The following is a 19726-nucleotide window of genomic DNA, read 5'->3' as shown; positions in this document are numbered from 1 at the left end:
TGAAATTTTATTTTTTCCACTATAGTTTTACTTTCCTAGGGTCATTCCCATCAATGTTTTCCATATCAAAATACCATTCCAATTTTTGTATCCAACCTATGTACCAATCAAGATTCAGGTCTCTCTTGAACTCTTACACTTAAGCTCTTGCTGTGAGAGTTGCGTGGATGGAGAAAGGAGTAAGAAGATTAAGAATAAGTTTTTATGCATAAGTATCAAAACTAAGGATGCACAAATTGTAAGTTGATATAACAATGTAAACAATTGTGTAAGGACGATAGATGTATTTTCTATTATTAATCCAAAATTGATTTTAATTTTCTATTATTAATCCAAAATTGATTTTTATTTAAAGGACATTATGGAACTTAATATATTTTTTATTTCCAAAGAAAACCAGATGGAAAACCCAAGAGATGCTTCCCAATATTCTTGGAAGGATCGCATTCTTAGCAAATCCATCCACATACTTGTAAGCCTAACCAGGGGGTTTGAACCAGGCAACTACTAGCACAGAACTAGCCTAATGCCTAATTACATTGAGCCAATACCTTGGGCTTAGGAATTTAATGTATCTATATACATTTTTAATCATCAATTTTACTTGTAATGGCTTATAATCCTGTGAACAGAATGTTTATCAGGCCAATAGTTCCTTATTTGGTTTGAAGTTATTAAGGAGAGAGAGTTATGATAAGTTTAAAAGTTAGGAAGGAAAGAGAGTTATGATATATGAAAATATAAACATACAATCTTATTGAATGTTGTATGAATGTGCTTGTTTGTTAGTTAAAGGTCGGATCAGAACGTTGTTTTATTGGACCATAACAATCTGCTTTTAGAATTAGAAACCAACAGTTTTAAATGATTTCGATAAAATACCGTCTCTATAAGTAACTATAAATTATAATATAAGATAATTTTGGCCACACTGATCTCCAACTGCTCTGCTATATTGGAAGCTGAAACAGACCCCAGACCCTAGTCCCCTGCAAACAATGAAAGTTTAACATGCCCATGCTTTTTATAGCTTGCTTCACTGAATGTCGCTGAGAACCCCTCGAATGACACTGCCCATCCTCGATGCAATGGTCGGTTGGCATACTTCAGCGATTCCTCCTGCAACAAATCTTGGAGATGGATATAGTGGCAGCGTAGCAGTCAGACTCGGAGGTTTTCAATAACTCGAGCAACTATTATAGCAAACACCTTAAATAGTCTAATTCGATTGCCAACTTCTCCCATGGCAGCTTTGAGTTTGTTTCTCCTCCTAAATCATTCACTATGAGCATCATTGAGAACATAACCTGTGACCTTGTTGTCACAGGCCAATGTCTCAAACTTCGAACAGATTTCTTGAATTTGTGAATGCAATCCCTCTCCTATCACGAAAGTATGCACCTGTTTATTTACCTCAATCCAGCTACATCCAGGTGTCTTTTTTATGTCTTTAGCTTTCATCATTTTCCGTAACTTTTCAATGCCCTCCCACCTGCCAGCTGTGGCGTAGATGTTTGATAGAAGCACATAAGGTGCGGGATTTTTAGGGTCCAACTCGAAAATGTGTTCTGCCACATGCTCTCCTAGCTCTAGATTTTTATGTGTTCTACAGGCACCTAGCAAACAAATCCATATAGAAGCATCAGCTTTTATTGGCATTTTATTGATAAAGTCTTGTGCTTTGTCTAGATAGGCAGCACGACCAAGAAGGTCTACCATACAGCTATAGTGCTCCACTGCAGGTGTGATATTGTAATGCACTTTCATACAGTTGAAGTATTCACAGCCCTCATCCACTAGTCCTGCATGGTTACAAGCAGACAAAACACAAAGCAACGTAACATGATCTGGTCTCGTCCTAGAGAGTTTCATTTGTTCAAAGAGTTTGAGGGCTTCATTTGCACAGCCAAGCAAAGCATATCCTGCAATCATTGTTGTCCACGAGACAACATTCCTTTCATGCATTTTGTCAAATAATTCACATGCCTTATGTATGCTTCCGCATTTTGCATACATGTCTATCAAGGCATTTATCACAGCTATATCAGTTTGAAATCCATCTCTAATCAATAGTTCATGTATCCCTAAGCCCTGTTCTAAAGCTGCTAAGTTGGCACATACAGAGAGAATACTGGAAAAAGTTTTTGAATCTGGCCTAACCCCTGCCAATTGCATATTGTGAAAATGCCTCAGGGCCTCCGCTCCTTGCCCATTCTGAGCATACCCTGCAATCAATGCTGTCCATGATACAACGTCTGGTTGATGCATTTGTTTAAACAGTGCAAAGGCGCTCTGAACCTTCCCACATTTGGCATACATGTCTATCAGAGCATTCACCACAATGATCTCACACTGAAACCCAAACTTTATTACATTCTCATGAATCTCCATACCCTGTTTCAGAGCTGCCAAGCCAGCGCACACTGGGAGAATACTAGAAAAGGTTTTCAAATCAGCCCTCACATTTGCCAATTGCATTTGTCTAAAAAGCTGGAGCGCTTCTTCACCATTACCATTCTGTGCAAATCCTGCAATCATTGCATTCCATGACACTATATTGCGTTGAGGCATTTCATTAAATAGTTTGAGAGCCATGTCAAGCAACCCATTCTCTGCATATCCTGTGATCATTGCCGTCCAGGCATATATATCACTATGGGGTATTTTCTGAAAGAGTTTCTGAGACTCTTTTAGATTCCCTGCCTTTGAATACCCCGCTATCATGATCGTCCAAGAGATCACATCTGGTTCGGATATTTTGTCAAACATTTTGCGCGCAGTCTCTATCCTCCCACATTTTGCATACATGTCTACTAAAGCATTAGCCACCACAAGATCAGACTGAAATCCGCTACTTATGATTTCCCGATGCATCTGCATGCCTAGTTGCAGAGATGCCAGCTTGGCACAGGCTGGAAGAACGCTAGCGAAGGTGAATTCATTAGGTTTCAAATGGGCACGCTGCATTTCGCCAAAAAGTGAGAGTGCCTCCTCGGCGAAACCATGACTCGAATAAGCTGCAATCATCACAGTCCACGAACACACATTTCGTTGAGGCATTTGACCGAAAACTTTGCGAGCATCCACTATACTCCCACACTTAACGTACATGTTCATAAGCGTATTACTTAAAACCGCCTTGTCCGTGAAACACCTCACATTCTCATAGATATTTATGTGAGCATGAATCAGTTTGCCCTCCGTTAAGGCCTTATTCTTAATACAATCTTGCAAGAGATAAATGTATGTAGAAGACTGCACAGGATTTTCTGTAATTTGAAATATATGCAGTGCCTCCTTCAAATGACCTTGTTTACATAGTGCTCTCACATGCTCCATTGACGTAGCATTAACCACTTCTCGTGTTTTAAAAGCAGCGGTCGCAGCCATCATCCTACCTTCATGTGAAGCATCAGCCAAGAAACAATATTGTCATAGTCGTCTTCTTCGGAATCTTTCATGCAAAGGTTTTGCCCTTATAATTGGCATTGCTGCTCCCCGTAGTTTTCGGCGACCAGTTTTGGCCAACCCTTATCTGGACTGCAGATTCTCATAACTTGCTTACGTGGCGCGGTGAGCTTAAGTTTATTGCAGATTTCTAGAATATTCAAAATCTTACAGATATAGGCGGTGTCAAAAAATTGACTGTGCCCATGTCTATCGGATTCCCGAATATTCCGGGAATCTACAATCGACTTAAGGATGGCCGCTTATGTGGTGGTTTGGTCCCACTTTTCTATCTCTGTTTGTAGAGAGATGTTCACATCCATAATCGAAATTGTCGTGGGAGAACTTTTGCAACTGGAACTCCAAAGCCGAGTTGTATTTAGTGAGACTTTTTGGAAGCTTTTTTGGTGGGTTTTTCCACAGTGATTTCTTTACAATTCGGCAGGGATTTATTGAAATCACAAGCTTGATGGGTAACCCTTCACAGTTGAAGTTCCCTAGGGTTTTTTCAAGGTGTTGAATCTATATATACAGTGAAAAAACCAATGTAAATAACACCAGAAAATCCAAAAAGTCACAGTGAAAAAACTCTAAAGCCAATAGTGTGTGACGTCTGACATCCATCATTGTCCTCGCACCGTCTAGAGGGAGCTCGAGGCATGAAATTAAATTCAAGGTACCCTGCAACAGCGCCCTCACGGGTCCTACCTGTGCAAAGCAACAAATGCACAATGAAATGGTGGATGATGTAGTTGGGCTTGAATGAATGAATAAATGAAATTTTAACGTCCACAAGACTACCTATAGTTTATGGGACCACTAGCTTCCTTGCTTTTTGCCTTTTACAATTCAATCTTCTTATTATCCAAATTAATGATGAGCTAACCCAACCTTCTAATAGTGCCCTCACGGAAAAGACAATGCCAAGGAACTGATGTTAACATGTTGTTGTAACTGTCTCTGATGTCTGAAAGCATCACATTCCAAAATGAAATGTTTTTCCAATTCCACTGTCCTAGAAGTGCAAAAAGTACACCCCGCTCTTCCCAAGCTTCTTTAGGTCTTTTCCACCAACTTGTTTCACACTGTAATTGATGCGAGTTAGTTCTTAATTGAGCAATAAAAATCTTTGCTTTCCATGGAATGCTAGCTCCAATGTACTCTTTTTGTTGGAGATCACACATGGGGTTGAATTTTTGAACATAGTACTTCTTTCTACCCAACTCTTTTCCTCATATATGCTTACGAAACTTCTCCACAACATAACTCTTCAAATCCTTGCTATTTGTGGGACATGCATTGATGTAAATATTCCATTTTTGCATCTATTTGTTGTTTTGTCTCATCCATGGTTTCTTTCTTTCACGCATTCTTTCATTGAAGATAACTTTAGGCCATCTGTCTTCTCCCATTTGCTCAATTCTATGAAGGTACCTTATGAGACGCACCATAGCAATTTCTTCAATGAAAATTGTCCCTGTTTCACTCAGCATTATCTCATAAGAAACCAAACTTTTTATTTTAAACTTCCTCATGGTCAAGCATTTATGGATTTTCTCAATTTGCTTCCATTTTGAGATAGGGACACTGCTAGCCCACAATTCACACCCATATAATATCACTGGACAAACTAAAAGCCCAAAAAGCACTTTAATTATTTTCCAATCCCATTACTTTGTCTCCCTACATCTGTTTTGAAGAGCATAAAATGCTTTCCACTCTCCTAAAATTTTCTTCTTTCGACAATGCTCCCAATTAAGCTTGTTGTTGAAATCAATCCCGAGGTACTTGTATTCCTTTACTTCTTCAAGAATGTTGTCTTCAAAGAAGAATGTATGCTGGCTCTGCTTCTTTTTATTTGAAGAAATAATTATTTTGGTCTTGTTGGTATTAACTTGCATTCCCACTGCTTTACAAAAATGCTCAAGGGCATATAGGTGCATCTGCAATCTTGTTTTACTGTTCAACAAATCCCCCATTTATTCATTCAATAGCTAAATATTCTATTAATAAATGGGGACCCTTTATAAAAATCCTCCAAAAAACTTAGCACTTAAAGGCTTTCCTTTTTTTATTATAAATTGCTAAATAATATAAGGTATCAAGTCGAATCCTTTTACAGCTAGCAATTCTCGCTTTATCACATGTCGCTGGATCATGTGTGTCAAAGGGTAATTAGCAAACCAAGATTTGTGAATTGGGATAAGAAGAGATCACTGTAATAAACTTAGGATATCATTGAACTTTCCATTCAAAACTAAGGCTTATGCCATTTCTTGCAAAATGAAGCGCCTATTGCAATTGCATATCGACATTCACGAAAAACACAACTAACGAAGCCTTTGGAATATGCGAATTGTGATATTGCGGCATAGCAAGCCAACACTCATCACATCGCGACGCTTTACTCAAAGACCAATCTTATGAACTATGAAAAGTTTGCGAAACGCGATGCAACTGTTGGAATTTCGAAGTCTAACTATTAGAAATCTTTCATGTATTTTCTGATTTATTTGTTCTTACTTGTTCTGTTAATTAACAAGTTATTTACCATGTAAATACTGAAGATAAATACAAGTATAGTCTCAACACATAAAGATCATCAATTGAAGGAAAAACAAGCACACAAGTAACATCGTTAATTTTGGACTAATGTCCTCGGAAAAACCCGATGCGGGAAAATCAGTGCAGCTATTTGAGGGTTTTATTATTAAGCGGTTTCAGAATACAATCTAGGTGCCAGAAATGGCTCACCCAACAGAGAATGCCCTCGGCAGTGGTACCTCTCAGTCGGAGACAGATATCAACCCCAATCTGCCCCACGAAATCTCCCAGCGTCAACCTCTAGGGTCTACGTCAACCTCTCTGGCCCAGCGTCTGCCCAATGTCAGCCTCTTTGGCCCAGCGTAAGCCTCTCTAGGCTCTACATCAACCTCTGGAGCCTCTGCGTCTCCCACGCTAGCCCTCCTCAGGCTCTGCGCAGCTCTTGGTTGCCTCTGCGTGGCCTTTGGCTGCTTCTGCATGGCCTCTAGATGGCTCTGCGCCAACCCTCTCCTAGCTTATGCGTTGATGTTCCTGGTACTATCTTTGCCTCTCTTCTACTGCATTCACTGCCCCTTAGCTTTAACTCGGACCACTCCTTCGATTTCCTCAACAAGCCTTGCCCCAGAAAATCGAATTCTTGATCAACTCGGTGCGTTCTCCAAGTGACCCTCAAGCCTCCTCTTATACTTTTCTCGTTGATAATTCAATGGCCGAGGTTAAGTCCCTAATCAACGACTAAGATTAGATCTGGCTTGATCCATGACTTTTGGACCATCCTAACTCAGTTTCATATTAATTCACATTAATATTTTATTTTCCCTAAGTCTAAACTTAGGGACTTCATTAAAAATATTAAATATTTTAATATCCCCCAAACTGGTTAGATTCTGCCCAAACCATTTCTGGGTATTGGAAATCTCATGTGCTTTAGCCTCTTCACTAATTTTCGTGGCTAGAGCACATCTGATGCTACCCCAAATGAACACTCTCTCTTAGCAAGGACTATGCTCTAGTAATACTCCTCACTCAGGATCACCTTGATCATACAGCATCGGTCCCTATGTTGATGCTAGGCCTGTTGCCCAACGTCCTCTGCGCTGTTGCATCATGTACTGCTACCCATGGCCCTGCCACTTCCACTGCTGCATCTGTATGGCTGCTCCCTCTGCATCTGTGCTACTGCCCATGGCCCTGCCACTGCCAATGTTGCATCTGCACTGCAACCCTTTCATCACGCTGCATCGTGCTGCCCATAACACTGCCACTGCTAACCGCTGCACTGCAAATCAGTTACTGAGAAGTAAGTAATTTATCTCCCAACTCTGACATCTCCGTCAGGCTAAAAACATTCCCGATGTTGAAGCTCCCTCTGTCACTGACAAGTGCTCCCTCTCTGACCTCTGCGCTGCTGCAACAACTCTGTGCATCTCACACTGCTGCCTCATGCTATCCTGGGACTCCTGCACTGTATCTCCCTCTGTCGCTCCATCCGCATTTGTCTTTATCGACATTTGCCAGTCCTGCTACTCCTCTTCAGGGCTCTCGTAGAAAGGTATAATCCAAGAGGTTGAGTGCCTCGAGGATCATGTCCCTCATCGCCTGTAGTCCGTCTGACTACCACTCGTTGTCTCCCCACTTCCTCTCAAGTGGTGCATGAGAACTCATGGAACATTCATCATCTGTCTCCACTTCTTCCTCCGCCCTTACTCGCACAACCTTGGTCTCAGAAGCCTCTCCCTTGCTCTTCTTCCTCGGACAGTGGCTCGCATAGTGACCCAGTTCCCCACAGTGGAAACATTTGACCTTGGAGAGGTCCTTCTTCTTCCGTTTCTCCTGCTTTCCCTCAGATGCTAGAGCAGCGTCCTCCTCTTCCTCCTTCTTGATTCTAACCCCCTTGCCGCTGCTTCCACCTTGGTTAGCCTTCTGATCTCTTCTTTATGAAGATCCGCCCACAGTTCCTCCCAATCTGGAAGGGTAGTATGCTCTGGACAAATACCTCCCAATCCTCTAAGACTATGTTCAATGTGAATGTCACCAACATCTCCTCATTCGGTGTGGCCCCTATGGAAGTCAGCTGATCCCGGATCTCCTTTAGTGGACCGAGGAAGGTGTCTATATGTTCTCCCTTCTGCATCTGGTATGACCGCAACTAAGTTTCTAGTAGCATTTTCCTCTGCACGGAAGTATGCTGATACAATTTCGTTAGGGCCTCCCACATTGCATTTGTCGTGTCCTTTTCGGTAATATGTGGTACTACATGGTCCTTGACCTCGTCAAGGATGATGCTTTTGGCCCTCGCCATTGTCTCCTCGTACTTTTCATTCTCAGTCGGGTCAACTGGGATCGCTATCATGTTCAAGGCAAAGTGCTTGAGACGATTCATGTTTAGAACGAACAAGATTCTGGCCTTCCAGACTACAAAGTTTGTAGCTTCGTCTAGTCTATCCTGATCTATACCCCATTCACTACCATTTCGCTGCTCCTCTTTCGACTCTTCCGAGTCTCTCTACTTCCCTCCTGGAAGTTCTCGGTGTGACTCCCTCTGAGCCTCGATTTCCCTCTTGGAAACCCCTCTGCCAATGTCGAGATGCCCCCACTCTAATCATTAGTGCAGCTGCACCACTGATCCAGATTTCTTGGCTAGAAATTATTGGTAGCAACTTCCTCCTCCTTGGTCTTCCCTGTTAGGTATTGTTCTGACAACAATACCCTACTAGCTTCACTCCGCAACTTACCCACTGCCTCCTATGCCCCAGCAAACTGAAGGTTAGAGCCTCTAGGCTCTGCGCAATCCCGACACCAGCGAAATTCGCACCTCTTGGCCACGAGCGTCAATCCTTCTTGAATGAGAAAGATGACCGGGAACTATGTAGATCAAGTCTGCTCCTCTCTGCCATTGTGTTGATCCTCTTCCTGGCTCGAACTGATGACATAGACACTACGTCACCCCTTCCTTGTTGCTTTTCTGCTAGGAAAAGCTTTTGTCACTCGGGACAGTTGTTTCTATTACTGCTGCTTTGCTCGGATGATGCCCTCAGTGATCCTATGATCAGCAAACATGCTCTGATACCATGTTGGAATTTCTAAGTCTAACTGTTAGAAATATTTCATGTACTTTCTGATTTATTGTGTAAATACTAAAAATAAATACAAGTAAAGTCTCAACACATACAGGTCATCAACTGAATGAAAAACAAGCACACAAGTGACATCATTATTTTTGGACTAATGTCCCCGGAAAAACCCAATGCAGGAAAACCAGTGCAGCTATCTGAGGGTTTTATTATTAAGCAGTTTCAGAATACAATCTGGGTGCCAGAAACGACTCACCCAACAGAGAATTCCCTCAGCAGTAGTACCTCTCAGTCGGAGACATATCAACCCCAATCTGCCCCACGAAATCTACCAACATCAACCTCTAGGGTCTGTGTCAGCCTCTCTGGCCCAGCGTCAACCTCTCTAGGCTCCGCGTCAGCCTCTGGAGCCTCTGCGTCTCCCACGCTGGCCCTCCTCAGGCTCTGCATAGCTCCTGGATGCCTCTACGTGGCATTTCACTACTTCTGCGTGGCCTCTAGCTGGCTCTGCATCAACCCACTCCCGACTTCTGCGCTGATTCTCCTGGTACTATCTCTGCCTCTCTGCTACTGCATTCACTGCTCCTCAACTGCAACTCTGATCACTCCTTTGATTTCCTCAGCAAGCCCTACCCCAGAAAATTGAATTCTTGATCAACTCGGTGTATTCTCCAAGTGACCCTCCAGCCTCCTCTTATAATTTTTTCGTTGATAATTCAATGGTCGAGATTAAGTCCCTAATCAACGGCTAAGATTAGATCTGGCTTGATCCATGACTTTTGGACCATTCTAACTCAGTTTTATATTAATTCACATTAATATTTTATTTTCCCTAAGTTTAGACTTAGAGACTTCATTAAAAATATTAATTATTTTAATATCTCCCAAATTGGTTAGATTCTGCCCAAACCATTTCTGGGTATTGGAGATCTCATGCGCTTTATCCTCTCCACTAATTTTCGTGGCTAGAGCACATCTGATGCTATCTCAAATCAACAGTGACCCAAACCCGATGAAAGTATGCGATAAATGTTATAAACCATAGTTAAGTTCGATGCTTCGTAAAAGATCACTTTACACTTTAAATATTTGTTTTAGAAAAAATGTGCTTTTAACGATAAAGGGTATGCCGCTCACCTTGCATCTCGCAGAATTTTAAACAACTCCGAAAAATGTACAATCGAAAATACGATATTGCGATTTGCGATATTGTGATAATCTTATCGCAATCGCATAATCGGCATTTCTCACTTTAAACTCGTCACCTTAAAGCTTTTCCTTCCCGTTTGTGATGCAATAGCTTAAATGAGTAATAAAGGCCATGATAAAAGATCTTAGTGCTTATTTTAATGGCATGTTAAGAACGGCTCGATGTGATTTGATATCTTTCATCTGCATTTCGAATAAAAGCTCCTTTGTTGTCACCTTACAGGGTTAACTATATCATTTAATTCTCACTGTCATTTTCGCCTAGTGTTTATCTGATAATTTCCATTGCTCCATTTCAGGAAAACGACGTTGGAAAGAATGGTGAAGAAGGGAAAAGCCACTGCATCTGAGAAATCACACATGATACCACATTTCTTCGATACCACTTGCAGCAAAGACAGAGGAACCACATCCTGGGAAGCCATGTATAACCTGTTAGAAGAAGAGAAACCCAGGCCACTAGTAACAAAGGCAGATTGATGCCCAAGAATCTTCTGACGCCTCCTATTTTGAACCAGCATGTTCATTCTTGCACCGAATAGTTGCAAGACCAAATATATTACTATACACAGATATGGTAAAATGGATAATTGATAATGTAGATATCTCGGACAAGACTCTCAGGAATAAAAGACAAGAGGTCATGGGGTCTTTCTCACCAGACAATCTACGATTAATGTACCAGCTACCAGAGCCTCAAAAGCTCTATAACAAAGAATTCCTTGAGCATTTTGCCAAAGAGAACGAAGACCCGTTGGACGTTACACAGACCTAGAGGTCACGCAGAGGAAAATTCAAATGGAATAAATCTGGTATGTACTCGATATCATCCCTCTCTGCGCCTCATAATTTCACAACAGCAATGATGTGTAGGTTATTAGGTAAACCCGATAGCACCAAATTTTCTATGGAGCAGCTCCCGTTAATTGACACAACATTTAATGCAACAATTATGAACTGGAGTCAGATTTTAGCAAACAATTTAGAAAAGGCCATTATGGAATATAGAAGAAGAGAAGTGTTTCTTCAAAGATTTTTCACCCTTTCTTTATGAGTGCTTTTGTTATGGACGTAATTTGTTTTTGTTCTCAGTTTCTGAATATGGGATGGAAGTGGACTGTACAGAAACCGCTCCCCATCCATATATACCATAAATTTTTGTGGGAATCTCAATTCCATCCCCATTTTTACAAAATCTTCTAGAGTTTTATGCTACCTATTCATAAAATTGTTTTTCATAGAACAACCCTTAGGTTTTCTGAAGAGGCCAAAGTAGACATCTTGCGAGTGGCGAGATGGTTCGGTGAAGAGACATTCACTTACGTCAGAGTTTTTGGGAGCATTGCTTCTCCGCATGTCCTCCCATATTACATCCCGGACAAGTTATTGGCCAGGGAAATATCTTACCAAACAGGGGGGGATGGCAGTTTAACCAAAGGCCTGATAGAACATAACAAAGGCATTTGGTCAATCTTTCCATTACAATGTGGTGCTTTCGCACTACATGACTATGTACATGCAGTAAAAGAAGCGGAGATTATTATGTCTCTGAAATTGGCCATAGTTCCAGGGAGACAATATGACCCAAATCATGTTGTTAAAGAATTTATCACTATGGTTAAAGTCAAATAGTTCACCCATGAAGAGGTTGCCTTTGATGACCTCTTTCAAGAAGCAGAAACATCTGCACAAGTCCTACATTTGGCATCATTACAGTTGAGCTCGGAAGAAATTAATGCTTTTCATGTGTATAGGAATAAGGGACTGTTAAAGGTCTCATTGGAACTATTACATATTGAACCAATAAGAGAACCAACTCCTAGAGTAAGCTTGGAGGGAAGTTCAAAAAAAAATTCTGAAGAAGAAACCCAAGAGAAGTCGACTCACGTGTCAGAGCACTTAGAACGACAATCTCGAAATGGAGGAGGAAACACAGATAAAGACTCTGAGAAAGATATAGTTGGAAGTACAGAGGAAACGAACGAACAGGCCTTAGCAAAGAAGCAAGGAGAGATTTCTTCCACTTCAGTTCATCAGGGAAGGTGCTAGTCATTGACCTTGACAAGGAATGGGAGCAATTCAATAAGAAGTTCCAAACAAGTACCAAGGAAACATCTGATTTTTAGACCCCCAAACAGACCCAGCACAAAGAAAATCCAAAAACAACAGAGCAAGTAGCTACAGGTACTCAGGATATTGAGGTTATTCCTACTGTTCCTACTTCTGAAATTGTCTTGAGAATTGAAGAGATACCTCCATTAGATATATTCTATAGTCCTACTCATAAGGTTGTAGTTAAAAGACAAAGGAAGAAAAAGAGACTGGACACCACGACTGTCACAACTCTAGAGAATGAACCAATTGATGTTGTGTGCAAAGACACTCCTGTTGAGCCATCCTAGAATTTCACGAAGCTATCACAGTTCGCAGGAGTTTATGCCATAGCAACCATTGACAATGCAATGGAATTCTGAATGTTGCTAAAGGAAAAAGAACAGAAAATTACGTTGCTTGAACAACAATTAGAACAAGAAAAATAAGAATCAGCAAGTAGAACAACAGGTAGTTCAGCGTCAGAGGGATTCGAGCAGATGAGGTTACAACACCAGGCCAGCTTATCATAAAAGGATTTGCAAATTCGTCAAATACAAGCCATGGTGGATAAATTCAAAGATAACCTGCAAATTGATGAATTCATCAAAGAGGCGATCAAGCTCAATTCTCTATTAATTCAGCAGGAAGAAATGTTCTACTAGAAAATCTCGCAGATTAATCCTTACTGTGAGACCAGTGATAAATTAACAAACCAAGTAATTGATATGAGGTTTGAATACGAAGAGATCCACAAATAGGTTTCTAAATTTATCCCCTGGCAAGAATCTGAGGAGGGAAGAAAAGATAACCTACCAAAAATAGAGGAATCCCACAAAGATATTATTTTTACAGATTGTGATTCATGATTGAAACAGGTATAAAGGGCAACAACCATAGTAGCACAAGCAGCAAGCGGTATAATAGAAGCCGTTAATGAAAATCTCCATCGTGCTAACCTTGTCAAAGAATGCATACCAGGGTTTCTACCAAATGTCAAACAACTAGAGTAGCAATGAAAAGAGACAGTGCAGGAAAAGGAAGAAGCAATTAAACAGCTAACCATACTGAATTGGGAGACATACTAGAAGTTTCTAGTAAAACCACATAGCCAGTGGATGACTCTGCAATGTTTAACAACCTATACACAAAAGATGGTGTCAGCTTTGACACATGCCATATTTACTGGCAGTTAAAATCCACAATCAGCCAATTGCCTCAGCTCAAACCATTGATCAACACTTTCAACCTCAGAGATCTATTTATCCGATTAAGTTAGTTCAAAGTTCAAAGGAGCTAGTCATTAGTTTAATTCTATTTTTAGTTTTATTTTTGCACACTCTGAGGAAGGTTGTTTGAAATATCCTCAGCTATTTTTGTAATAATCTATTTTTGAGGCATGTATTTTAGCATTTAAACCCCTCTCATGCATTTAGAGAGGGGTCTAGAATTTTATCAAAAACACTTTTCAATACATTACACTTTTGTATTTTTGAGAAGGTTTTGATGAAATGAATGGAACAAGATCTATTTTTCTTTGAATATCTAACATGCTCTACTGAAATTACACTTCTGTACTCTTAGAGTATATTGGATTGAATGAAATTGGGTCAATATTGCTAAGCACATGAACAAGACCTATCATATATGGTACTTTTATCGTATGATTGTGTTTTATTTATGTATTAGTAATACTTTTTCTCTTGATTGTTTTATGTATGAAAGTCTGAATTATAGTTCTGCATTATTGCACTTTTGTATGATGTTTTAGCTTTGATTCCGTTTTGGATACGTGAACAATTATTATATGCTATATATTTCTTTCAATTGTTTTGTTTAACTATTTATCCAAAACAATTATCGATAAACGATTTCATTTCTTTTGGCAGTTGAATGATCTTTATTACCAATTGTTGTGAGACATCATTGTAGATCACATAACTTATTTTATTTCCAGGTATATTTATAGTTAGATAATGTTAGATTAATATATATGCATGTGTTTATTATTTAGATTAGATTATACTTAATTGAATCATTCTCCATTACATCTTATATCATCCCATCAACATTATCAAATCAATCCTCTTTGGGAAACTAGTCCCATTATCCCCAGTCGGAGCCACTATACCAAATGAAAAAGGAACTGCTTTCAAGGTTTGGACCGAGTGGTTATCCCCCATGTTGTCACAGCAAATTTCGAGGCTTCAACATTTTGGTGCTAGAAGGAGGGCCTGACTATGAATGGAAAGAAAATTTAAATCTGGAAGTCATTCTAAGAGTAAAACTCCCTCGCCATCACCTCCGACTTCTCGGTCACATTCCAAATCCCAAATCCTAGATGTGAAGTCGCGAAGAAATATTTACAATCCATTAGGGTTTTTACAAAGAAATCAGATCAATCTTCTTCTATAGAATGTCCCAAATTTCAGTCTTTAATTCATAAATTGCAAGGGATTTTCTTGTCTCGAGAAGAATCTGAATTATCTCAATCCAATGTTTCTTCTCATTTTCCTTCCTCTCAAAGGTTAACTAGATCACAGAGTGAAAATTTTTGGATTCCCCCATTTGAATTTCCTCTACCTAACCCTTGAAGGAAAACTAAGAAAACACAGTCTGAAACTCATAGTGAGATTCTCTCATCATCACTAGAAACACCCTCATTTATTCCATCATCTTCATCACAAGATCAATCATCCACCTCACCACTTCAGATTGTGATTTACACTAGTACTGGAGCACAATCTTCCTCTACCCAATCACCTTCAACCACTGTAACATCTTCCTCTTCAAAGATACCCATGATGGCTCAAATACCATGGACAAATCCAGGAGCCGTTCGAATGGTAGGACCATTACATCCACTACCTGCGCATCTAGAAAAATGCTTGCCAAAATTCAACCCTGACGATGGTCTCCTTGCTGAAAAACACATAAATAACTTTATGTTGTCCATAAATCTGAATGCAGTTGTAGAAGAAGATGCAATTATAATATTATTCCCTTATACTTTACAAGGATCTACAAGATCATGGTATGTTTCATTACCATCTGGTTCCATTAATAGTTGGGATGCCTTTCAAGAATAGTTCCTAACCAAGTTTGGAGATGACCAATCAACAACTACTCTTCTCAATGATCTCTCCAACTTGAAAGTTGAACCTAGAGAACCAATTAAGGACTTCAATTCACGTTTTAATAAGTTACTAAAAAAAATCCCAACGGCATCCAAACCCAGTGATGAAGTTAAAAATGAATGGTACATTTCTGCTCTTCCCTCGAATGCATCTATATTTGTCGATATGCTTGTCAAACCAACTTTGGCAAAAAGCATGAAGGAATCCATAGATGTAGAAAAACGCATTTTAGCTTTAGATAAGAAGAATGCGTTAGAAGAAATAAAATCTATGAAGGTCACTTTTAGGGATGAATCAAAGAAGAAAGCACCTAAAGATCCTTTTGATCGTGAAGGTCTAAAAAAGGTCCTTAAAACCATGTCCAATGAAATGGTCGACATTAAAAAGCAGGTAGCTAAACCTTCTTCAAGGAAAAATTATAGATCTTACAAAAGAAATCCTTCCTCTGATCCTAAACCTCCAAATATAATATCAAATGTTGAATCAGATGTGGAGGAAGAGGAAGTGTCAACAGCTGAAGAACAAACCGATGACGAAGAGGTAGTTGAATTACAAGGAATGTGGGATTTCATTCTTCCTATGTCAGATAATGAAGAATCACAAGAAGCATTACCTATCGCAACCAAGAGCAGGAGCACTGTTTATTTTCCACAAACGAATAAAAAAACATAAATCATCAACTCCAGCTCTCAAAGATAAAGCAATAGGTAAGAAATATTCTCCCAAATCCACTCAAACGACTCCTCCTCAATCAAATTCTTCACCTTCAACCAAAACCCTGCTAGTATCTGATGAAATGGAATACAACATCGTCGAAGATATGAAAAATAATAGAGCTAATATTACATTCCATGAGCTTAGCAAGTTAAAACATCAACATAAGCTATTGCTCAAAGAATTAAAAGCAGTCCCCACTTCTCCTCTTCCCGCTGCTGTAATCTCTCAGGATGCTCAATAAATGGGTAGGCCTCCCAGTAATTCACATAAAATGAGTTCAACCGATATTGATTTAATAGGTGGTAGATATAAATCCCATACACCTCCATTTCTTTTGACTTTTGAAGTCTTCAATAAGAATTTATACAAATGTTTAGTATATTATGGAGCTTCATCCAACATTCTACCAAAAACTGTTTGTGCAAAATTGAATGTGGAACCCCAAAAATATGTTGTGCGCATTATGTAGTTAGATCGATCTAAAGTCAAAGTTATAGGAGAAATCAATCAGGGCACCATTAGAATCTCATCAAACCTGAAAGTATGTCAAGTAACTGACATTCTTGTGGCCGATATCACTGAATTCTACGGTTTGATCCTCAGTAGAGACTAGTCTGAAAAGCTTCATGGTTATTTCGCAACAGACTGGTCCCATATGTGGCTTCCTTATAATGGTAAGCCGAATCAAATAAGGGTCGACCGTGAAAAACATTTAAAGTATATCGTCACAGAACTGGAGGGAGAAAATGAGCCCATCGCATACAATAGAAATATCATTGGAAATTATTCGGTCGAATCATTCCTAGGAAATTTTAATGCCCATACATCACCCTTTTTGGAAAATTATGTTACATCACAAGTCAAAAACTATTCTCAAATAGATTCTTTTAAATGTATCAATTTTGTAGATAAACCTGTAGTCAAGTCTTTATTTTGGAAATTATTTTTTGATGGAGCTAAATCTAATGTTGGAGCTGGAGCAGGTTGCATATTAGTTAGGGGAAAAAACTATTTTAGCATACAAACTTGAATTTGAATGCACAAATAACATTGTCAAATATGAAGCACTAGTTCAAGGGTTGTATAAATCCATTGGCCTTGATATCAAATATCTTCAAGTACTTGGAGATTTGGAAATTGTAATTAAACAGGTAAGGAATACTATACAATGTCTCTCTAGACATTTGAAACATTGTCAATCACTAGTCTAGGATCTCACCTCACATTTCACAACGTTCAACATTTCCCCAATTCCAAGTCTTCAAAATGCAAGTGTCGATCTTTTGGCTAATGTTGCATCCAAGCTCATTCCACCATGAGATTATAGTTCTGATCACTTTTCTATATAATTAATTTTTAGGCCTTCTATTCCCGATAATATCACCAATTGGCGAGTTTTTAATAATGATCCAAATATCATAAATTTTCTAACATTTGATGGGTCTTATGATGACCAGATAATAGATGAAGATCAGCATGATAGCCAGCTTAAGAAAGAAACAATTTCAAATTCCATACCTAAATCCGTGGTTAAGCTGGAAGATTTATATGATCTGAAAGACAGGTTCAAGAAACCTACTAACTCAATGCTTCATAGTTCAACTTTGAAGTTTGAATTATTTAATCTTGGAACTGGCCTTAAACCTCAAAATATTAATCTGGGACTTGGTCTTACATATGATGAAAGACTAGCCTTTATTCATTTATTAAAGAAATACAAAAATGTTTTTTCTTGGAATTATGAAGATCTTAAGACATATGATACTTCTATCATTCAACATACAATTCTTATGATATCCAATGAAAAGCATGTACAATAAAAGTTGAGAAAGATTCACTTGAATTTTGAAAATCAGATTAAGTCTGAATTGAATAAACCTCTCAAAGCCAAAATAATTTTTCCTGTTGGGCATTCAAGGTGGATTTTTAACTTAGTCCTAGTCAGGAAAAAGGATGGTGATATTCGAATATGTATAGATTTCCGCAATCTCAACAAAGCTTGTCAGAAGGACAACTTTCCATTGCCTCTTATGGAACAGATATTGCAATCAGTTGCAGGCTCAGAGTTAATGTCTTTTCTGGATGGATTTTCAGGTTATAACCAGATTCTCGTGCATCCAGATGATCGAATGAAGACCACATTTCGAACCAAATGGGGAACATATGCTTACCAAAATATTCCATTTGGATTAATCAATGCTGGTGCAACATTTCAGAAAGCCATGGATATAACTTTCAAAGGTTTGGTAAATATAACAATGGTAATTTATTTAGATGACATATATGTGTATTCAAAAAAGCACAATAATCATTTAAAGGATATGAAACAAATCTTTGAACGTTTTCAGAGATATGGAATTTGAAAGTTGTCAGAGATATGGAATTTCTCTAAATCCCAAGAAATATTTATTTGCTTTGAGTGAAGGTAAGCTTCTTGGATTTATTGTATTTAAAGATGGAATTCACATTGATCCTGATAGGATAAGAGAAATTTCTGAAATCTCTTTGCCTCATAATAAAAAAATCCATACAATCTTTCCTATGTCAGATAATTTTTTTCAAAATATTTGTCCCTGAATTTTCACGAATTGTTTTACCCCTCCAATCTACGATTAAAAAAATTGTTTTTAAATGGGGACATATTGAGCATGAAGCTTTTAATCTTATCAAACACGCAATTATAAATACTCCCACTTTAGCAACTCCGAATTTTTCTAATCATTTCATTTTATATACCTTTGCTTCCGAGACATCATATGCAGCTATATTGACACAGGTCAATGATGAGAAAGTCGAAGCACCAATTTCTTTCTTTAGTTCCAATTTGCAGGGGGTTGAATTAAATTATTCAGATGTTGAAAAACAATCTTTTACTTTTTTTCAAATCAATAAAACATTTTAAACCCTTCCTTCTCAAAACTCACACTAAGGTAGTAGTTCCATTCTCAGCAGTGAGAAATTTACTAATGCAAAGAGAAGTAGGTGAGAAAAGATAAAATTGGGTAACAACACTGCAAGAATATGACATTGAGATCATACCAGCTAAAATTGTTAGAGGTCAAGTTTTTTGCATAATGTTAGCTGGAGCATCCAACTTTCCAACACTACAAGATTCAGGTGATGATATACAAATATGTGAAGTAAGCCTCAATGATATTGAATCTAAATATGTTGATATCATCTTTCATCTGAAGAATGGATATACCCCTATGCAACTCAGTTACAAAAGAAAAAGGGCTTTAAGGTTAAAAGCTAAGAAATATGAAATCATCAATGATGTTTTGTTTAGGAAGAATTATGATTATGTTTTACTTAGATGCCTTGAAAAATATGAGGTAGAAAAGGTTTTGCAGGAACTCCATGATGGACCAACTAGTGGACATTTTGGAGGAGACACAATAGAACATAAGATCATGCATGATGTCTATTATTGGCCAACCTTATTCAAATATGCTCACGAATATGTAAGGAAATGCAAAGTTTGTCAAATAGCTACTGGAAGACAGA

General features: G+C 38.7%; 1 protein-coding gene across 1 annotated transcript; it reads right to left on the bottom strand.

Moving 5' to 3' along the window:
• Window positions 1-865: 865 nt before the first annotated feature.
• Window positions 866-3530, bottom strand: LOC149185291 (pentatricopeptide repeat-containing protein At2g13600-like). Its single transcript, XM_089417888.1, has one exon. It carries the CDS (start codon window positions 3391-3393, stop codon window positions 1276-1278), a length of 2118 nt encoding a protein of 705 aa, XP_089274014.1. The 5' UTR covers window positions 3394-3530; the 3' UTR covers window positions 866-1275.
• Between the last annotated feature and the right edge of the window lie 16196 nt (window positions 3531-19726).

This window comes from Pinus tabuliformis, chromosome 3_2 (assembly GCF_031772625.1).
Source record: "Pinus tabuliformis cultivar Carrire ecotype Pingquan chromosome 3_2, CPIR1, whole genome shotgun sequence".
Lineage (NCBI taxonomy): Eukaryota > Viridiplantae > Streptophyta > Pinopsida > Pinales > Pinaceae > Pinus > Pinus tabuliformis.
The sequence above is the reverse complement of the archived record's forward strand: the minus strand, read 5'-3'. Positions and strand labels throughout refer to the sequence as shown.

Excerpts from the sequence above, each read along its gene's own strand:
- LOC149185291 (XM_089417888.1), bottom strand. The coding sequence starts at position 3,393 with ATGATGGCTGCGACCGCTGCTTTTAAAACACGAGAAGTGGTTAATGCT.